The following is an 18,564-nucleotide window of genomic DNA, read 5'->3' as shown; positions in this document are numbered from 1 at the left end:
ACTTTTCGCCATACTTTTGGCGGACCTTCGTTGTAATACAACATTATTTTGGTCTCGTCGCAAAATATAACGTCCTTCCAATAGTCCTCTGGGTGCCTAAGCATAGTAAGAGCAAAAGAGAAGCGCTTTTCCACATTCGTCGACGACAGCAAGGGCTTCTTACGTGCCATTTTCGAAGAATACCCATGCCGTAGAATGGCCTGACGTATCGTTTCGTGGGACACATCTACGTCACACTCTTCTTTGAGCTCCTTGGCAAGAGTTCTGGTCGAAATTTGGGGATTTGCTTTAATCTTTCGCATCATAAGGCGGTTTGCCCGATCAGCAATCTTTCGTTTTCGGCCACCTACACCCTTTGCCTCAAATCTTCCCTCGTTTTCCGCGCGACTGAGAACGTTGTATATTGTTTTTCTCGACACGGAAAACATTTCCACTAATTCTGCAACTGATTTGCCCAACTGCCGATTCCAGAAGATCAATTGGACAACATCGAAACTTAATCTCTTTCCAGGCATTATTAATCAAAATTAGAATTGCTTTTTGCATGTGAACTCAGCCAAATTTCGCACAAAGTGAAAAATAAACACAAAAATCGAGATGCATACAGAAATTCTAAAAGCATAGTTAACGGTAAAGCACCGTTATTTCTTAGAATGAGAGCAAAACAGACGAAGAGAACAAAATGTGTAAAGAGTTTCTTGACAGTGTCAAATATGAGTAATCTAAGTTTTTGTTGTTTTTTAAGTTATACCCTTATTGTTTTTGTTTCTGTTTTTTATAATTTAATTTAAAAATATATATTAAACAGTTAACCATTAAAAAAAATTAGCCAAATTAAACCAAAAATCTTTATTTTTGCACATAAAGTAAAAAAATTGAGTTTTTTTCCACTGTGTAAAGTGTTTCTTGACAGACTGTACATATATTTTATGCACATTTAAAAAAAACAGCAAAAGCTTCCATCGTTTTCTTACGTTTATTTGTATAACAGTTTGAGAGTATTTGGAAAGACTTCGAAACAATTTTTCTTTGATTTCTTTTGTATAAAAATGTAAGATTATTTTTTTTTTGCTCTGCCTGAAAATTGAATAATTCCGATTTTTTTTTTGTTTTTGTTTTTTAATAATTTGTAAGCGGTTTGAACGCAACTGTACTTTGCAAAAATTGTCGTGCGAGAGAGCAACTTGCACATACGCATATTATAGGATATTACTATACATATACACGCATATATATATATATATATATATATATATATATATATATATATATATATATATATATATATATATATATATATATATATATATATATATATATATATATATATATATATATATGAATATTATATTATTATATATATTATATACAACTATTGTGTTACAGATACATACAAAATAATAATAAAAAGAGAACATAAATACATTAAAAAGTTTCAGTTTTTACTCTTTATCTAAGCCCAAAGAAAATAAAAATAAATAGAAAAGAACCGCTGTTGGCCGGCTGGTTAGGTGGTATCTGGCGGCTCCAGCTTCACCTCGCATCAGGGTCGCCCCATCCCAACAGACGAGGGCAGCATCACTGAGCTGATGGAGGCAGTGGAGCTGGCCATCGAACCGTGCATCTGGACGTGTTTGCGGTAGTTGGTGAAGTGCTCGAGGTATTGCTTGACCGTGTCCATTGGCTCGTAGAGGTCGTTCTGCTTGGCGTGCAGCTGCTGCTGGCCCATGGCATTCATGATGGTCTGAGTGGTGAAGTAAGTGGGATACTCCTTGGGCACGTTGATGCCGAGGAAGCCTTGCAGCATTTCGCGTATCATTTCCCAGCAATAGGAGAGCGTGATGCAGGGCCTGTACTCGATCTCGATGAGGATGCCCTTGAAGTGCTCCATCATGGTGACAGAGCCGAGCTTGATGACAAAATCGCCGTACTCAAAGCGGGCGCCGCGCGACTCAATCTTCGTTTGCTTCTTTGATGTGAATATGGAAGTCATTTTAAGCATTAGCAAGTCGAAAATGTTGTCGGCCACGATGGCCACTTGCTTGCCGGTGCCATTGTCGATTATGGAGAACGTGGAAGCCGGATACTCGGAGTTGTGCAGCACATGCACTGCTCGAGCCGGCGTCCCGTGCTGCGGCGTCGAGATGAATGTCTCGCAGTCCACCAAAAATTGGCCGGCATGCGATGCGCCCAGCGAGAGTAGACGCTTGCCAAGATGGTCCATGATGTGGGCTCCAGACTTGCCCTCTGGGAGTGGATATGGTTGCAACACGGTTACGCCCATGCTCAATCAATTTCGATAGCTTCCTTTTTGTTTATTTTTCTATGAGCTTGCCGTTCAGTACACTGTATAGTAAGTGTGACCACAAATGTGTGCAGCCAAAATCTCGAATGTCAAAATACCAAATTGTTGCCGAAAATGATAGTATTTCTATGATTTGAAAGCAGTTTGTGTTTTAGCTGACTGGCAACGCTCAATTCTAATATCAAAATGTTTACATATAATAAAAATAATTGTAATATTTAAATTAATAAAAATACGCAGATCAAATAATATTTTATATGAATGTACTCAATGAGTTGAGCTATAGAACCTCTGAATGCGACTGCATTTGTCTATAAGCTCTTACTTCACGTCCACCACCAACTTGTTGGTCGCTGATTTAACGATACTATCGGTTGTATCATCACTTGCTCGCGTATCGGCGTGCGGTGGTGTAGCCACAGTGGTCGCTCTCGGCAGAGCAAACTGCGTCGTTTGTTTATGATAATAATAACTTAGTATCATCTAAATAACTCACACGCGCAGATCGGCAGTGTGTTTGGCATCGAATGACCTATATCCATATCCGTATCCATCATAACCGTGAATATGCCGATGTAAAATGAACGCATTGCGCAATATTTTTACGTCGCGTACCCTCAACTATCTACGCCAGAATGGACAGAATGCGATCCTCAATGCCACACAACAGGGACCAGTGGCGCTGTCCGATGCCGATGCGGACAAACCGCTGAATGAAGTCCAACGATCGACGCTATCCATTCCGCGTTCCATCCTCGACGCCTGTCGCTTTACGGCCAAGCCGTTCGAGATTACGGGCAGTGTCGCTGGAGCCAAGCCAAAGGGCTCCTTATCGCCGACAACGTTGAAACGCTTCCGGCGTATGCAACGACGCATGGAGATCGTGTACCTCTGCAAGTTGTGCAACACACGCAACACGAAGACCATCAGCGAGGAGGCCTACAACAGTGGCGTGGTCATACTCCAGTGCGATGGCTGTGCCGTCGATCACTTGATCAAGGACAATCTGGGCCTCTTCTCCAATAGGGATGGCAGCAGCAGCGCCAGCGGAGGCAGCTGGAATATCGATGAGATCCTATCGAATCGCCAGGAGAAAGTGCGCATCATCAAAGTGAATGAGCATGGTGAACTAATCTAGTTCTAGTCAGGACAGCGATGCAGAGTCATCGTGTCGTCAACACTTTTGGAACATGAAGGAGAAGAAAAATAACCGAAGAACCAACTTAAGCCTCAATTTTTTGACTTGTTATGTTTTGTTGTATACATTATGAGAGCCGACGGCTAAATATAATTTGTTATCGCGGGTCAAACCAGCCATGAGTAACTCAAATAGAACAAATATCAAGAATTGTTGTCTTTCATTTACTATTATCTTAACTATTGCTTTGCCTCAGAGGTTTGACGATCGACGACGATCGATCGACTCAATGTACCCACATTCTGATTAATGTGTTTACCAGAATTTCTAATTTCCTTGGAATTTAAATATACTTTCGCACACACATGCATAGATACAAGACGAGCACGCGCCCGCCGCATTGCTGTTTATACATACATGTATGTAGTCTCTAGGTGCTCGCATATAGTATATACGATTTTACGTAGTTGCTTTTATATCTCATTAGAGGTGAGCGAAATTTCTTCTAATACAGCAGAAACACGACACGAAACGTCGTAAAAATACATACATATGTTTGTTTATATTTATAATTATAATATATGATTATTATAATTCATAAATACATATATCATTTGTCCAACTGTTGTAGCATTTCACATCTTCTACTTTCTGATCTGTATTCGTGCCAGTGACGCGCTCATCTCTAATCTATCCGCGTATGCAAGACAGACGAGTCATCGTGCGTCTGCGCCCAAGCGGCCTGACGGGGTTTCGTTCAAATTTTTTGGCTGGCAATTGCTGCTAATTGTAAACTTGCAAAAACAAATTCAAAGTCCGCGAATTCTCGAATTTGTTAATTGTTGCGCATTATCAGCAGACGCTAATTATTAAAGCGAATTCAGGTCTTGAATGAAATCGAGTGCAAAAAGTTAAGGTTAAGGAGAGGGCGAGTTTCAAATATTTAAAGCTTAGCAGTGTTGCCGTTTTTCCCGAGAAAAAATAGCTGAATCAGGAAAAAAAAAAGCAAAAAGAAACTAAATCTCAGCTGAAAAATAAGCTAATATTTTAGAATTGTTTTTTTTTTTTCTTTTAATATTGTAATAGATAGATACACGTACAAATATTGTAACAAATATTTCATATTCATGAAAAACAAAACGAAAATAATAGAAAATGTAACATTATACATTTTAAATGTTTACATTGATGATAAATCTGCCAATAGATAGTCTACAGACTCTTCGGTTTCATAATAAAATATTCCCTGGTTGCGATCGATTTGAGGTAGTTTAGAAAAACTCTGTAATAAAAACATCATCGGATGTAAAATTTTAAAAATATTAGTTTCTGTTTTAATGAGGCTGTACTCCTTTAATCTTTACCTTATGGTTGATATTGAGTTTAAGGTATCAATGTTCATCCTATTTCTTATTGAACACTTCATTAAATTGACTTGGCTAAAGACCCTTCAACTTCGGCATTCCACCAATGTATGCGAAGCGCAACAGCAAATCTATCTAACTACTATATGTTAGAGATGAAAGTATTGCAGAACTTGTGATGTTAGCCTTTAATTGTTGCCAGCTTGTTAGTTTGTCTATTAATCGGTAACTAATATTATATAACTAATAAATAGGCCAGATTTTCCGCTATCCGCGATTTCCAAATTTTTTTCGCAATCGCACTTAGAAATTAGCAAGATCTGGCCGAAAATAAGCCAAAACGGCAATACTTGTTGGTAGCAGTATTTAAACGTTCTTTTTTATTGAATATAATTAACTGATATAATTGAATCACTGCTCTACACGCTTGATAATTTTATCGCATTCGCTGATAGTGTGGATAAAAAAGCGTGCTTCAGAATTAATGGCACTTTTTACTTTTTTATTTTTGTCAATTAGTGATACTTGGACATATTCCGCAATCACCAATAATTGCTGATAAACAATTTGCATTCGGCGTAATTTAGAGATCTATTGATCGGGGGAGACACAGAAATAAAGAGCGATAGAAGGAGAGAGAGATAGTAATAGACCAGACAAAAAAAAAATAAAAAAAAAAAAATGTTGAGGAGGACAACCAAAACTTGCGAGTGATAAGAGGAGAGAAAGAGATAAAATGTACTTAATTACATGAGAATCGTGTAGAAGGATTGCGAGTCAAATTACATACATACATACCTAAGAATAAAATAAGACAGAGTAATATAGAAACAGAGAGTAACTTAGATAAATATGCAAAGAGATAAATGAAAGATAAAATGAAATAAAGCAAAAGAATTAGCCGGAGTAACAGAGAAAGAGAGAGAGTGAGAAAAGGAAAGAGTTTGGAAAGCATAACTAGCAGTAAGGCTTGCTTTAATGCACGAGAATCGCATAGAAGAGTTGTGAAAAGAATCCTTACCTGAATATTAATCAATTAAGACATTTCTCAAATAAGACATTTCTCTGTTAAGACTACTGATATCGTTTCGGCTTTTTTTACGTCAAATTGGGGCTTTTTCAAAGTCGGATTGCGTGAAGAATTCAAAAACAGCGGGAAGCGGGAATTCTACCAAATTATCTTTGATTCTGATTTTCTCAAACTGAACGATTTGGGTGCCAAAACCGATTCCACGACATTAAAATATGTATATAGATAAAGGTGGTAATCAGAAGTATAAAAAATCTACAGCTATCTAGTTTTTGAGGGAGGGCGTAGAGCTCGCACATATTTTAGCAAACAAGATTGGATTAGATTATTTTTAAGATGTACGTCATTTAGGGGAGTTTCAGAAGCAGAAACTTTGATTTCGATTCCAGCACGGATTGCTGGGGATTGGAATACATTCGAATTTGTCAAAACAAGATAATTCATATAATAAATATGTATTTGTAGTTTTTTATTGAAATTTACATGTGGTAGAAGTTGGCGTTGGAGTTGATAATCTCTGGGTGCTCGCCTAAAATGTTTTTTGTTTGTTTGTTGCTCTCGTTTGTATTGCAATTGTTGTTTGTCTTTGCTTATCAATTAGTACATATGTATATATATATGTATGTATGTATATAAATATGCTAGTAGTTAGGTATATATGTATTTGTATTTGTATTGTTTATAGTTGTTTAATAGCTTAAGGAAGCGCACTTTGTTACGGCCTCTGAAACGAATTGTGGATCAATTCGTGTACAAATCTCTCTTACAGCTGCTGTTAACTATTTCACAAGTTTTGTTAAAGAAAACACAAACATGTTTGTTTCTGTTTTAATTGATATACGCAGGTGTCGCTAATCTCCTGCGCCTGTTAATTCTTAAAGCATATGAGTAAGCCAATTATTATTAAAATACTTAATTATACTAGTAGCGGCTGCTGCTGCTGATCGCCTGCTGCTGTTGCTGCTGATGGTACAACATTTACATTTGTATGTTTGCTTGTTGCTGTTAATTGTGCTAAATGAACTTATATATTTAGGTATGAATTTCTTGTTGTTGTCTTATAAAAGTACATAATATATATCTATGTATATCTATTTATATATTTGTTATGTTAATATGCTTGTATGTGCATGTGCTTGTTATGTGTATGTGTGTGTGTGTGTGTGTGTGTGTTATTGCAGTTTTTGCATTGATCGTTTTTGATTTGGCGCATGCAATCGATTGCAGTCGCTTATCGATAACAGCAACGTCGAGGCATCCGCGGCAAGCAGTTCATAAATGCACATCTCAAACTATATACATCGACGATAACGAGCTATTATGCCAAATGTATGTAACGTATGTAAACAGATAGATGCATGTGCGCGTGAGTGATGAAGTTTTTCTTCTTCTTCTTCCGCTCATAGATCAGAAAAAGAAGTCCCTGAACAGAGATGAAGCAGCCAGACGGCCGCCAGAGGATTGCACGCTATAAATGATAAATAAATATGTTAAATGATTTTGGTTTACAGATAGGTACACAAACGTTTTGGCTGGTAAACAAATTCATGTTTATAATGTATAAATAGCTGCATTCGAAATTAATTCTATATATTTGTGTGTGTGTGTATATAATGTGCAAATATATGATTTATAGAAGCTACGGCTAGCCGTAGTGGGCTCTCAACATTTTACTTATTTTCGTTTTTACATCTCTATATGTATGTAAACGTATGTGTATAATTATGTGTATGTAAATGTATTTTTCAGATTCAGTCGTTTATGTTTGTTAACTAAAACTAGTTTGATGTATGGATTGTTATTATTATCAATAGAATTATGTTAATGCAATAGTGCTGAGCTTAGTAACTGTTATTGTTATTGTTGCTGTTGTTGCTTTTTTTAATTTTTCATTTTTTTTTTTTTTTTTTCGTTTTTTGTTTTCAAACTTTTATGAACTGTTTTCTTTATTTTGTTTGCTTGTTTGTTAAATTGTTGCTTCATTTAAATGGCCCTGCACTTGCGCAACTGCAGTTAATACAGATTTTGTTGTTTTTGCATTTTCTTGTTCTCATTTTGATTTTATGAACTCGCACGCGCATTTAAAATAAATATATAGATTATATGCATACTTAATTGTACATAGAATACTTTAAGAAATACTTGTTTTTTGTTTTCTCTTGTTGCTGGTCTGTTTTTTTGTTTTTGTTTTTGTTTTTTTTTTGACACTTATTAATCATTTAACTAGTGTGGAATGTGTTCGCCTCGTTGCCTAGTCGAAGATCTAAAGTCACCATATTTATTCACATTTTGCTGGAATTGTCTTTTAAGCAGATACAAAATAATTAAAAATTGTTCAGAAATCGCATTCGATTCACCGACATTGACATTCCCACCAAAATGAGCATTTCGGCTGCCGTGCGAGCAAGACGGCAGATCTCTAAATATATGTATGTATGTTTGTATATATATGTCTATGTATATATAGTATATGTCTTAGATGTATTAAAGTTCTTGGCTTAGTTGCGGACAATTTGCAAATACTTGTTTAGTTTTAAGTACAATTGTGAACAGCGCTTCGTTCAGAGGAAGCGCCAAAAAGTTGCTAAGGGGAAAGGGGGCACTAAATAATTAACTGACACTAATAATTAATACAATTATTAAAAGCAATCGTTTTTCTACAATCATGAAAAAAAAAAACCTAAAATTAATTTAATACATTATTCAAAAGAAAAAAACGCGTTTAAAATAGCTGCCAAACATTGGCATTGGAGGACATTGCAATAATTTAGAAATAATTTTTATGTATGTGTGTGTGTATATGTGTGCGTGCTTGTGCTTTATCTGAGGCAAAACACATATCAGGATAACCGCTTGGGTCTGGAACGGATCGCTCACAGCGTGGTGCGGCTGGATCGACCGCCAACGGCGCCGGTGGTGCCATTGGGACGATTGTGACGTCGCTTGTGCAGGTAGAGGCCAGCAGCCTGGGCGAATGCCGAGCCGCATATCTGGCAGACGTAGCGCTTGACTTTGTCGTGGATCTGCTTGTGGTTCTGCAGATTCTTGGTGGACTTGAAGATCTTGCCGCAGATGTCGCACTTGAACTCCTCGTTGCTGTAGTGCTGCTTCAGATGGTCGAACAGACTGTGGCGGGACACAAACGATTTGCTGCACTGCGGATAGTCGCACTTGTAGCATCGCTCGCGCTCATCCTGATGCACAATGCGATGCGCGTTGAGATGGCCGGGCGAGGCGAACGTGCGATGGCAAACCTCACAGGCGAACGGCTTCGGGCCATCCGGCGGAAACATATCCTCCTCCTCGCCGGCCCCCACAATGGATGTCCCATCGCCGCCAGCACCGTCCACGTCCCCACTGGCGCTGTCCAGGATACTGTGGTTCAGAGCCAATGTTGGCAGGAAGAGCTCATCGTTGTGGCGACGCAAATGCTCGTCATAGTTGGACTTCTCCCGAAAGCTGGCCGTGCACAGTTCGCAGTTATATTTGACCTCGTGGCCGGCGCCCAGATGCAATTGCTTGTGATTCTCGAACTCGTCCGCATTGTTGAACTGAATGTTGCACACGTTGCAGTAGTAGCCACCGCCCAGGCTCGGCTGATGGCTGAGCATGTGGAGATCCAGTTCCCGCAGCGTTTGCACAATTTCGCCGCAATGCTGGCACTTGAATGGCGGTATGTCATCGTCCATGAAGCTCATCTGATCGTAGTAGATATAATTCGGTATGAATTTACGACCCATTCGTTCCGCATTCAGACGTTCGCTCTTCTGCTTGGAGTAGTCGAAGCGCAGCTGCGAGATTCGCTTTGATATCTGTATGGTGGTCACATCGATCAGCTGCTGCAGTTCCATTGCCATCTGCTGCAGGCCCTCGCCCCGGCGCTCCTTGCTCCGATAGTCCGGGTCGAACCGATTGTAAAAGCACTGATAACGCTTCACCATCACCAACAGCTTCGCTGTCGACGTATCATTCCAAATGGCCGAGAAGCGACGCCTGTATGACGTTTCCTGCGAACGAATACACAATTAGTTATCTGATTATCCTACAAAAATAAAACTAGCAAAAATTTGGTATTACTTCTTTTTTTGGGAGAGATAAAAATGATGTATATATAAATTAAATTGGTATTTAATGTAATTGCAGTGATTATAAAGCAGTGATTATAAATTTAATTTTTACAATTGCTTTAATTACGTTTTAGATTAAATAACAAATTTACATAACTTAAGTACTCAAATCAGCTATCAATTTGTTTATAGGCAAAATATTAAAATTAAAATGGGTCTTAAGACTATATATCTTCATAAAAAAAAAAAAAAAAAAAAAAAATATAAAATATAAAAAAATATATATATATATATATATATATATAGTATTGAAATTTTTTAAACGTTCATTAGAGTTTTAGCAAATTTAACTGATCAGTTTAAATAAGCTTATTGCCCAAGTTTTATAAATTTTCATTGCTCTCGAAACATATTCAGCGCTAATATAAATCGTTTTTTATCTATCTCTATCACTATTTATATATAATAATATATATAATCTATTTATCTGTTATGTGAAACTATCAAAACCGGTCTAAGACTGGTTTCTAATGGGGCACAATATCTGTCTTGAAATAATTAAAGAAAACAAATATGAATCATATTTCTATATAAAAGTTGGCTACAAATACGAAAGATGTTTTGTGACAAAGACTGGGCAATAAATTCAAATTAACTTATGCACTGACAATCTTTTATAGATCTGAGCTGTGTGAAATCAAAAATTCTCTGAACTGTTATTCATTATGATCAGATACATTATGATGAATATATTTTATATGTATGCAGTAATCGATACATTTTATATTATAATTAGCTGGGAAACCTGAAATATTTCATAGTCAGTGTACATGAAATTCATTCTGAGTGTAAGCGATCGCTTGATTCAAATCAGCTTTGTTATTGTTTTTATCATTTACGGTGCGCTCGATATCAGTTCCCAGTAGCTAATATAGACCAGCCGTGGAGTATTGAGTTACACATATATGTATATATTCAATAGATGGACTCACCTTCACAACGGCATCGGACATTTTCGAGTTATAGCTGTAGACCTCGTTCAGGAAATGGAGTTCCTTGAAGTACCACAGCGTGCTGATATTTGTCTTTTCGAGTGCCATGCGATTGCATTCCCGCTTGTAGACGGTGCGCAAATTGTCCCATTTACGTGTGATGGCATCCTTGGCCAGGGAGATGTTGAAGCGGTTCTTGAACTCGAGCACAATCCAGTCCAGGAAGCGGGCACGCTTCACACGATCCCGGAACTGGGCATGACTGTGATCCCAAAGGAATGGATTTCGCTTGTACGAGTGTATCAGGAATTGTATCATCTTGCGATCCTTGATGTGCATGGTCAGCTCACGATCCCGCTGCAATTGCAATCACAAAATGAACATGGGATAAGAGCATAGATTCAGTGCATGATCTGCACAGGACTTACGCCAATTAAAGACTCCTCAACCATTTCGTCGTAGCTGAGAAAATCAGATTCACCAGCCAGCGGATTGGTGCCTTGCGCATTGTAGCTGCTGCTGCTGTAGTCCTGATACTCGCCGGAATTGTCGTCCGCATAGCTCTCGCCCTCGTTTTCGCCGTACTCATCCATGGACTCATCGCCCTCGATGGGCAGGGGCTCGCTTTTGACATGTATTCTGGAGACCATGTGCCGGGCTGGGTGTGGCGGTGGTCCTCTCAGCTTTATCCGAGGTCTGGCGCTTGGTGTGGGCACATCGTTTTCGGGCAGTATTGCTTCGCTCTCATCTTCGACATCGTCGTTATCATTATCATCGGGCACTGGGAGGTTGTTGGCGTCTTCCTCCTCGTCGTCGATGTCTTCGGCGTCGTCTTCGTTGCTGCTGTCCAGCTCTTGTAGCTCCTGTTTGATCACCATTTGGGGCTCCAGCAGGGCAGTGTCTGCGTCGGTTAAGTCTTCGATCTCATCAAATTGGTGCATGCCATTGTTGGCGTAGTCGTGCTGCACATCCGCATCATCGTCATCGGCTACGCCCAGCGCCATGGGCTGGCTCATGGGGTAGGACATGCTGGCTCCCGTGGCGGAGCCAGAGCCCTCCATCGTGCGCTGCGCGTCCTCCATGTGCACTGTTTGCATGTGGCCAATGAATGCATCGAAGTAGAGAAACTTTTCGCTGCAGAAAATGCAGCACAAGGCGAACGATTGAAAGTCCTCGGTAGCCGTCACAACGCCACAATCCTTTGTGCATTGACGAAATATTTCCTCATCATTTTTACGTGGATATGCCAACACACTCATCGTGTCCCACACGAGTTTGATTATCCCACCTCGAACAGTATCTTTTCTAGTTTTTTGGCGTCCCGTTGCACGCGGGATATGTGTGAGCACTGCACTGATTTAATTTTTTGTGTTAATTCCTTTCAACTAAAAAAAAATTGTCGCCGAATTAGTTTCGTTTAGAGATGCGTGCTATGTATTGGTGTGTATATCGTTATCGGTATCGGAGCCTTATTATGCCAGCCAAATGGTTTAACAAACATTTAAAGCTGTGTGTATGTATATTTGTCACATCAAAGATTTGTTTATAATATGGCAGAATGTGGCCCACTAAATACATCAGATCCAAAAACTCGCCATTTCAATTATTTAGCGGAAACAAATAACGCGCAGCACATTTTTACTCTCCATGCGGAACACATAATTTAGATTTTGACTATATAATGTTATTACAGAATTTTCGGACAACTAGAAAAGCAAACATGTTTTTATTTAGCGCTGTCCACTTGCTAGTTTTCATTACTGAATGGCAGGGTTCACCGGACAGGCCTACCAATTATATCGATAGTATCCATCTGATATGTATATATTGTACATACAGAAACATAATAATTAATGTAATAAATCATACTCAACTTTGAAAAAAAAAGTTGATAAAAGTACATAAGATACACTCATTTGATTTACCTAGTCAATAGCATTTTGTACACGAAATATATAATTCATTCCCATATTGTGTAAGCAGCATACTATCCTATGGTTACTATATCGATAGAGCCATAAGTACTCGATTGGCTGTAGCAATTACTCACAGTGATATCAAAATCGACTGCTTTGTGATTCTTCTTCAACAACTGGTCCGGCGTGTTTGTTGCACTTGCATTTAATTCTTTCAATTTAATATTTGTTGATAATTGAAATACAGAAATGGCTTCCATCAGCTTGTTGAACCCAAAGGCTGAATTTGCACGTGCTGCACAAGCTCTGGCAATTAACATCAGCGCCGCCAAAGGTCTGCAGGATGTGATGCGAACCAATTTGGGACCGAAAGGCACAGTTAAAATGTGAGTACATTAATTTAAATATGCATTTAAAGCATGACTTTAGTGCATGCATAGGGCATTCAAATCTTACTCAAAGTAAGCATTGTAATTAACAAACTTTTTCGGACATCTGTGCGGCCGCTACTCGAGTGAGGTTAAAATCGGTCTTGTTGCTTTCGCATAGCGGCATGCGTCATCGAGCGACTGAGACAGCAATATCGTATTTAGCCTACAAATTCAAGACTTAAAACTTACATGCTTACTTACATGCTTAAAATAATTTGTTAAATGAAACCTATGCTTAAACACCCGATATGTTAAATGTTCAAACAAAATTTGCTTTCTGAGCGTCTGCATATTGAGATGCTCATACAGTTTTTTTGTCATTGTCATGCCTCACGCGCTCTCACGCACACATATGCACTAATACATATGCGAGCTCACGCAAACATATGGAGTTATAATTTGTTTGGATTCTCGAACATTCGCACATGATGATAGATAAACATCGATAAACCGATAATATTTGTTCTTATCAGAGTCCAGATGGCATTTTAAACTTGTCAGTAAATGGGTTTTGCATGTGAGGATACATGTTAAATATATTATTGATCAGCACGAACCTTACATCTATTTTAATTGTTCTTTAATTGATAATTTCTTGCAGGCTGGTCTCCGGCGCTGGAGACATCAAGATCACTAAGGATGGCAACGTTCTGCTGCATGATATGCAAATCCAGCATCCGACTGCATCGATGATTGCACGTGCCAGTACAGCACAGGATGATTCCACAGGCGACGGCACCACCACCACGGTGATGCTAATCGGCGAGTTGCTGAAGCAGGCTGACATTTATTTGTCAGAGGGCTTGCATCCACGCATCATGGCGGATGGCTTTGAGAAGGCGCGCGACAAGGCACTGGAAGTGCTCGAGAATGTCAAGGTGCCGGTCGATATCAACAAAAAGAATCTGATGGAGATTGCCAACACTAGTTTGAGGACCAAGGTGCATCCGTTGCTTGCAGACCTGCTGACGGAGGTTTGCGTTGATGCCGTGCTGACTATTTCCAACGATAAGAAGGTACCCATCGATCTGCACATGGTCGAGCTGATGGAGATGCAGCATAAGACCGACACGGACACACAGCTGGTGCGCGGTTTGGTCATGGACCATGGCGCACGTCATCCCGATATGCCCAAGCGCCTGGAGAACGCCTACATCCTGACAGCCAACGTCTCGCTGGAGTACGAGAAGGCCGAGGTCAACTCGGGTTTCTTCTACAAAACGGCCGCGGAGCGTGAGGCCTTTGTGCGTGCCGAGCGTGAGTTCATTGATCAGCGCGTGAAGAAGGTCATCCAGCTGAAGCGTGCCGTATGCGACGGCACCAACAAGTCTTTTGTCTTGATCAACCAGAAGGGCATTGATCCCATCTCGCTGGACGCTCTTGCCAAGGAGGGCATCCTGGCTCTGCGTCGCGCTAAGCGCCGCAACATGGAGCGTCTGGCTCTTGCCTGTGGTGGCACTGCCATGAACTCGTTCGATGATTTGCAGGAAGAGCATCTGGGCTATGCCGGCTCCGTGTACGAGCATGTTCTCGGCGAGAACAAGTACACGTTCGTAGAGGACTGCAAGAATCCATTGTCGGTGACAATTTTGATCAAGGGGCCCAACAAGCACACAATTACCCAGATCAAGGATGCCATTCGGGATGGTCTGCGCGCCATCAACAATACCATTGGCGACAAGGCTCTGGTGCCGGGCGCTGGCGCCTTCGAGGTGCGCGCCTACAACGAGCTGGTTAAGTATAAGGACAGTGTTAAGGGCAAGGCCCGTCTGGCCGTGCAGGCGTTCGCCGATGCCTTGCTGGTCATTCCTAAGACACTGGCTGTCAACAGCGGATACGATGCTCAGGACACCATTGTTAAGCTGACGGTCGAGGATAGACTGAGCCCGGAGCTGGTCGGTATTGACCTCTCCACTGGCGAGCCCATGAAACCCTCTGACCTCGGCGTTTATGACAATTACATTGTCAAGAAGCAGATCCTCAACTCCTGCTCCATCATTGCCAGCAATTTGCTGCTCGTCGACGAGGTGATGCGTGCGGGCATGACCAGTCTCAAGGGCTAGTTCTAATTAGCTGGTGTCGCCTCTCTGAGTTTCATTTATTATTAACCAGGCTAACTTAAACTACACCCAATCACACGTACTCACAAAAAAAAAAAAAATCAAACAAACAAATCAGCATACGCACCCGCAACGAAAACTAGAACTCAAATAAGTATGATTTGTCGTCATCACTGATTCGATAACATATCGAACTAACTGCAGGCGCTGCTACAAATGCTAAACAAAATATCTGAACTTCATCAAGTATTTCTCTTTTTTTTTTTTTATGTCACTAATGTTTACTTAATACGAACCATTGGTTTAAAAAATAAATTAAAAATCATTTCAACAAGACACTGTTTTTCATATGGGAATTGAATTCGCCTGTGTATTGGAATTGATTGGAATCGGGGAAAGTCCAATTGGATATGTGAAATCGAAGTGATTAATCCAACAAGATTTGAGTATCGGAGGATATTCAACTTTGAAGGCAGATATAAGGCATTTTCGTTTGTATTATCATTCTTTATTATCATAAATAGATTTAAATTAAATAAATGCAATACAATTAAGCACAATTTCATTGTACAAACTATGAAATTAGTTATTTTTTGCTTGATTTCTGATCGCTCGTTGTTTTTGTTGTTTTATTTTCATTTTGTTGATTTTATTGCCTTTAATTGCTTCTTAATTTCTTCTCTTTTTTTTATATATATTTTTTGTTTTTTATTTTATATTGTTAAATTAAATAAATGTGAGTATGTGCGTGTGTGTGCGTTTGTATATATGTGTGTGTATGGGAAATTAGTAGGACTTGCATGAGTAGGCGTGTGTGTGTCTGTATATATGTGTGTGTGTGAGTATGTGCATCTGCGGCCGCAGTCTCTATACAAGTTACAAAAGCGAACGATCGTTAGAGCTTAAAGCTCACTCCATACCTCTGTCTCTGTCTCTGTCACGCGCTCGTGCTGCTACTTGGCCTTACGATTCAGCGTCTCTTTCGCAACTTTATAGAAAGTACGCGCTCGCAGTTCTTTTCATATGCGATTCGTTCCTCCTTCGCGTTCATTTCTTTTTTCATTTGAAAAATTTGTTAAATTAATATTCGCATTTAAATGTAAATGTGCAATTCGCTTTCTGCTTTGTCTACTAAACGTTAGAAAATAAGTTTATATAAAAATAGGCTAAGGCTGGCGCATTCGCCATGCCAGTTTGCTGCAAATTAACTCACGTTCTAAATCTAAATAAATATAAATAAATAAATTGTATATATAGTTATTAATGCTCACAAAAAAAAAAAAAAACAAAAAATATACGCTTGTCAGGCAGCTGCTCTATGTTTATGTGTGTGTGTTTCTTGTTTTCAATTTCTCAGAATTTCGTTTTCCATTGCAAACCGAAGCTAAGGCTCCGTTTCCTAATTAACTGCACTGTTGCTCTCATTGCCGGTTTCTCTCTCGTGAGAGAGCGCTGAGCGCTGACAAGCGTGCCATAGGCGAGAGAAATAGACATAGCGTGTGAGAGAGTAGGCTTGAATGTGTGTGTGTGTATGTTTGTGTATATATCTCTGTATGGAATGGTGACAATTTGTGTTCTGTATGGTTTTTGTTTCCTTTTTTTTCCTCTCTTTACTTCACATTGCTTGCAGTGTTTTGTTGTGCCTTAATTTATGCTACGATTTTGTGCGGCTGCATCCACTTCTTCATGTAGTAGCAGAACAATGTGGAGATGTAGAGCAGGATCATGAGCGCGCAGGTAACGGCCAGCGCCAGCACAGACGTCTTCGTGGGGCATGGCTCGATGATGGTGACAGTCTTGTCTGCAGGCGCAAAAAAGACGGAATGATTAGAAAAGGTTACTCTCTAGTGTATGGGAATGAAAGAAATGACGGGATAGAGAAAGATGTTGACAGTTGATTCATTAGATAGAGTTAGCGAAAGAGAAGGAGAAAAAGAGGTTCGACTTGATGGAGCCGATATAGTAAGAGAATTAGTATTTGAGGTTAGGTTAGAGAAAAAGAAAGAGAGATATATAAAGTGAGCTTGCATATTGTAGAGAATTTAAAATTTGAGACAACATGAAAGAAATATAATTATAGAACTAGAGGTTTCATCCATTTAGCTAACGCCCAAAGACATTAATTTCTATATCATTTACTCTTAGATCTGTTATTTACCTTTGGCAAAGTCCGTGCTTGGATCTGCCTTGAAGAATTCACGCTTCTCATCGCCAAAGTCCAAGACCAAAATCTCCTGCGAAATGTTCATATGGTCCTCGCTCTTGGTGTTGTTGCTAAAGAGGAAGAGAGAAATATTTGTATATTGTCTACATTCTTTAACACTCATTGAATACTCACCTCTCGATCGAACGACGACGCCTTCTTCCCAGAGACTCAAACGATTCCATGTTCCATTCGCACACGGCCGGCTCGCAGGGGCCCAGACAGTACTTGACGTTGCATTGGAAGATGACGCCGTAGCTCTCGGTGAAGCGGAATGCCTCATAGGTCGACTGCAGTGCATTGCCATCGGCGGTGAAGCCGGGGAAGATGGTGGGATCTGTGGGGCAGCCATCGTCGTCGATGATCTTGAAGCTGGTGCGTGCATCCTTGGCCATGGCAACACAGCTGCGTGCAAAGATGCCATAGGGAGCTGAGAAGGAGAGAGGAAAATTAGCAATGAGCTCCAGGCTGCTAGGCACTGCCAAGCTGATCTACTCACTGTCTTCTGGTATTTCGATGCGGAAGTTGAGACGATCTCCAATGCGCACAGTTTCCACCTCGCGCTGGCGTGTGTCCAGGATGCGAATCCTTGGTGGTGGCGCCTCGGGCGACGAGTTGATGTGAATCATGTCGGGATCGCGGATGGGCATCATGCCGAAGGTAATGTTCTTGGAGCTCATGTCGTATGTGCACTTCACCTTGTAGATCTTATCCGCCTTGGTCATCACGACGCTGTGGTGCTGCAGCACCACCGTGTTCGAGTAGACGCCGGTCTAGGGAGCACATTCATGAAGTTATTGTAGGCAGCTGTCTCGATTCATTAACTGAGCTCCTTCACTTACCACGCTCTGTGTGTTGCAGTCCTGTCCGATCATGGTTAGATCGAGGCGGAAGGCATCTGAGTTGATGACATCGATGTTGCAGGTCTCCGAACGGCCCAGAGCGTAGATGCGTCCGTTGAATGGCTTGTTGGTGCGCACCTGTACGGCGATGCGGGTGTCCTTGCAGTGCACGGAAACTAAGGGTGGAAGGAGAGAGAGAGAGAGAGAGAGAGATGC

General features: G+C 40.3%; 5 protein-coding genes across 6 annotated transcripts in view; 2 read left to right on the top strand and 3 right to left on the bottom strand.

Moving 5' to 3' along the window:
- Positions 1-1,076: 1,076 nt before the first annotated feature.
- Positions 1,077-2,453, bottom strand: MED20 (Mediator complex subunit 20). Its single transcript, XM_018016709.2, has one exon. It carries the CDS (start codon positions 2,282-2,284, stop codon positions 1,544-1,546), a length of 741 nt encoding a protein of 246 aa, XP_017872198.1. The 5' UTR covers positions 2,285-2,453; the 3' UTR covers positions 1,077-1,543.
- A 226-nt stretch (positions 2,454-2,679) lies between these two features.
- LOC108619893 (uncharacterized) lies at positions 2,680-3,653 on the top strand. The gene has a single exon (XM_018016710.2). It carries the CDS (start codon positions 2,886-2,888, stop codon positions 3,441-3,443), a length of 558 nt encoding a protein of 185 aa, XP_017872199.1. The 5' UTR covers positions 2,680-2,885; the 3' UTR covers positions 3,444-3,653.
- A 4,326-nt stretch (positions 3,654-7,979) lies between these two features.
- On the bottom strand, positions 7,980-12,666 carry LOC108619890 (uncharacterized). Its single transcript, XM_018016705.2, has 3 exons — positions 11,325-12,666; positions 10,897-11,253; positions 7,980-9,844 (listed from the first exon to the last, which is right to left on the bottom strand). The coding sequence occupies exons 1-3, from the start codon at positions 12,153-12,155 to the stop codon at positions 8,711-8,713; spliced, it is 2,322 nt and encodes a 773-aa protein (XP_017872194.1). The 5' UTR covers positions 12,156-12,666; the 3' UTR covers positions 7,980-8,710.
- A 262-nt stretch (positions 12,667-12,928) lies between these two features.
- Positions 12,929-15,637, top strand: CCT6 (chaperonin containing TCP1 subunit 6). The gene is made up of 2 exons (XM_018016949.2): positions 12,929-13,198; positions 13,845-15,637. Exons 1-2 carry the CDS (start codon positions 13,062-13,064, stop codon positions 15,304-15,306), a joined length of 1,599 nt encoding a protein of 532 aa, XP_017872438.1. The 5' UTR covers positions 12,929-13,061; the 3' UTR covers positions 15,307-15,637.
- tyn (trynity) overlaps positions 15,239-18,564 on the bottom strand; it is a 40,760-nt gene continuing 37,434 nt past the window's right edge. For both annotated transcript variants that reach the window (XM_018017074.2, XM_089475605.1), the window contains 5 exons: positions 18,349-18,524; positions 18,006-18,279; positions 17,642-17,936; positions 17,462-17,577; positions 15,239-17,104 (listed from right to left, as the gene is read on the bottom strand). In XM_018017074.2, coding sequence (XP_017872563.1) covers positions 16,953-17,104; positions 17,462-17,577; positions 17,642-17,936; positions 18,006-18,279; positions 18,349-18,524 — 1,013 coding nt within the window. In that variant the 3' untranslated portion in view covers positions 15,239-16,952. The remainder of the gene's footprint in view (positions 17,105-17,461; positions 17,578-17,641; positions 17,937-18,005; positions 18,280-18,348; positions 18,525-18,564) is intronic.

Source organism: Drosophila arizonae, chromosome X (genome assembly GCF_054131065.1).
Source record: "Drosophila arizonae isolate 15081-1271.41 chromosome X, UAZ_ARI_1.0, whole genome shotgun sequence".
NCBI classification, from domain to species: Eukaryota; Metazoa; Arthropoda; class Insecta; order Diptera; family Drosophilidae; genus Drosophila; species Drosophila arizonae.
The sequence above is the reverse complement of the archived record's forward strand: the minus strand, read 5'-3'. Positions and strand labels throughout refer to the sequence as shown.

Excerpts from the sequence above, each read along its gene's own strand:
- MED20 (XM_018016709.2), bottom strand. The coding sequence starts at position 2,284 with ATGGGCGTAACCGTGTTGCAACCATATCCACTCCCAGAGGGCAAGTCT.
- LOC108619893 (XM_018016710.2), top strand. The coding sequence starts at position 2,886 with ATGAACGCATTGCGCAATATTTTTACGTCGCGTACCCTCAACTATCTA.
- LOC108619890 (XM_018016705.2), bottom strand. The coding sequence starts at position 12,155 with ATGAGTGTGTTGGCATATCCACGTAAAAATGATGAGGAAATATTTCGT. Across the intron at positions 11,254-11,324 it reads TTGAGGAGTCTTTAATTGGC|CGGGATCGTGAGCTGACCAT; the intron begins GTAAGTCCTGTG and ends TTGCAATTGCAG. Across the intron at positions 9,845-10,896 it reads TGTCCGATGCCGTTGTGAAG|GAAACGTCATACAGGCGTCG; the intron begins GTGAGTCCATCT and ends ATTCGTTCGCAG.
- CCT6 (XM_018016949.2), top strand. The coding sequence starts at position 13,062 with ATGGCTTCCATCAGCTTGTTGAACCCAAAGGCTGAATTTGCACGTGCT. Across the intron at positions 13,199-13,844 it reads CCGAAAGGCACAGTTAAAAT|GCTGGTCTCCGGCGCTGGAG; the intron begins GTGAGTACATTA and ends AATTTCTTGCAG.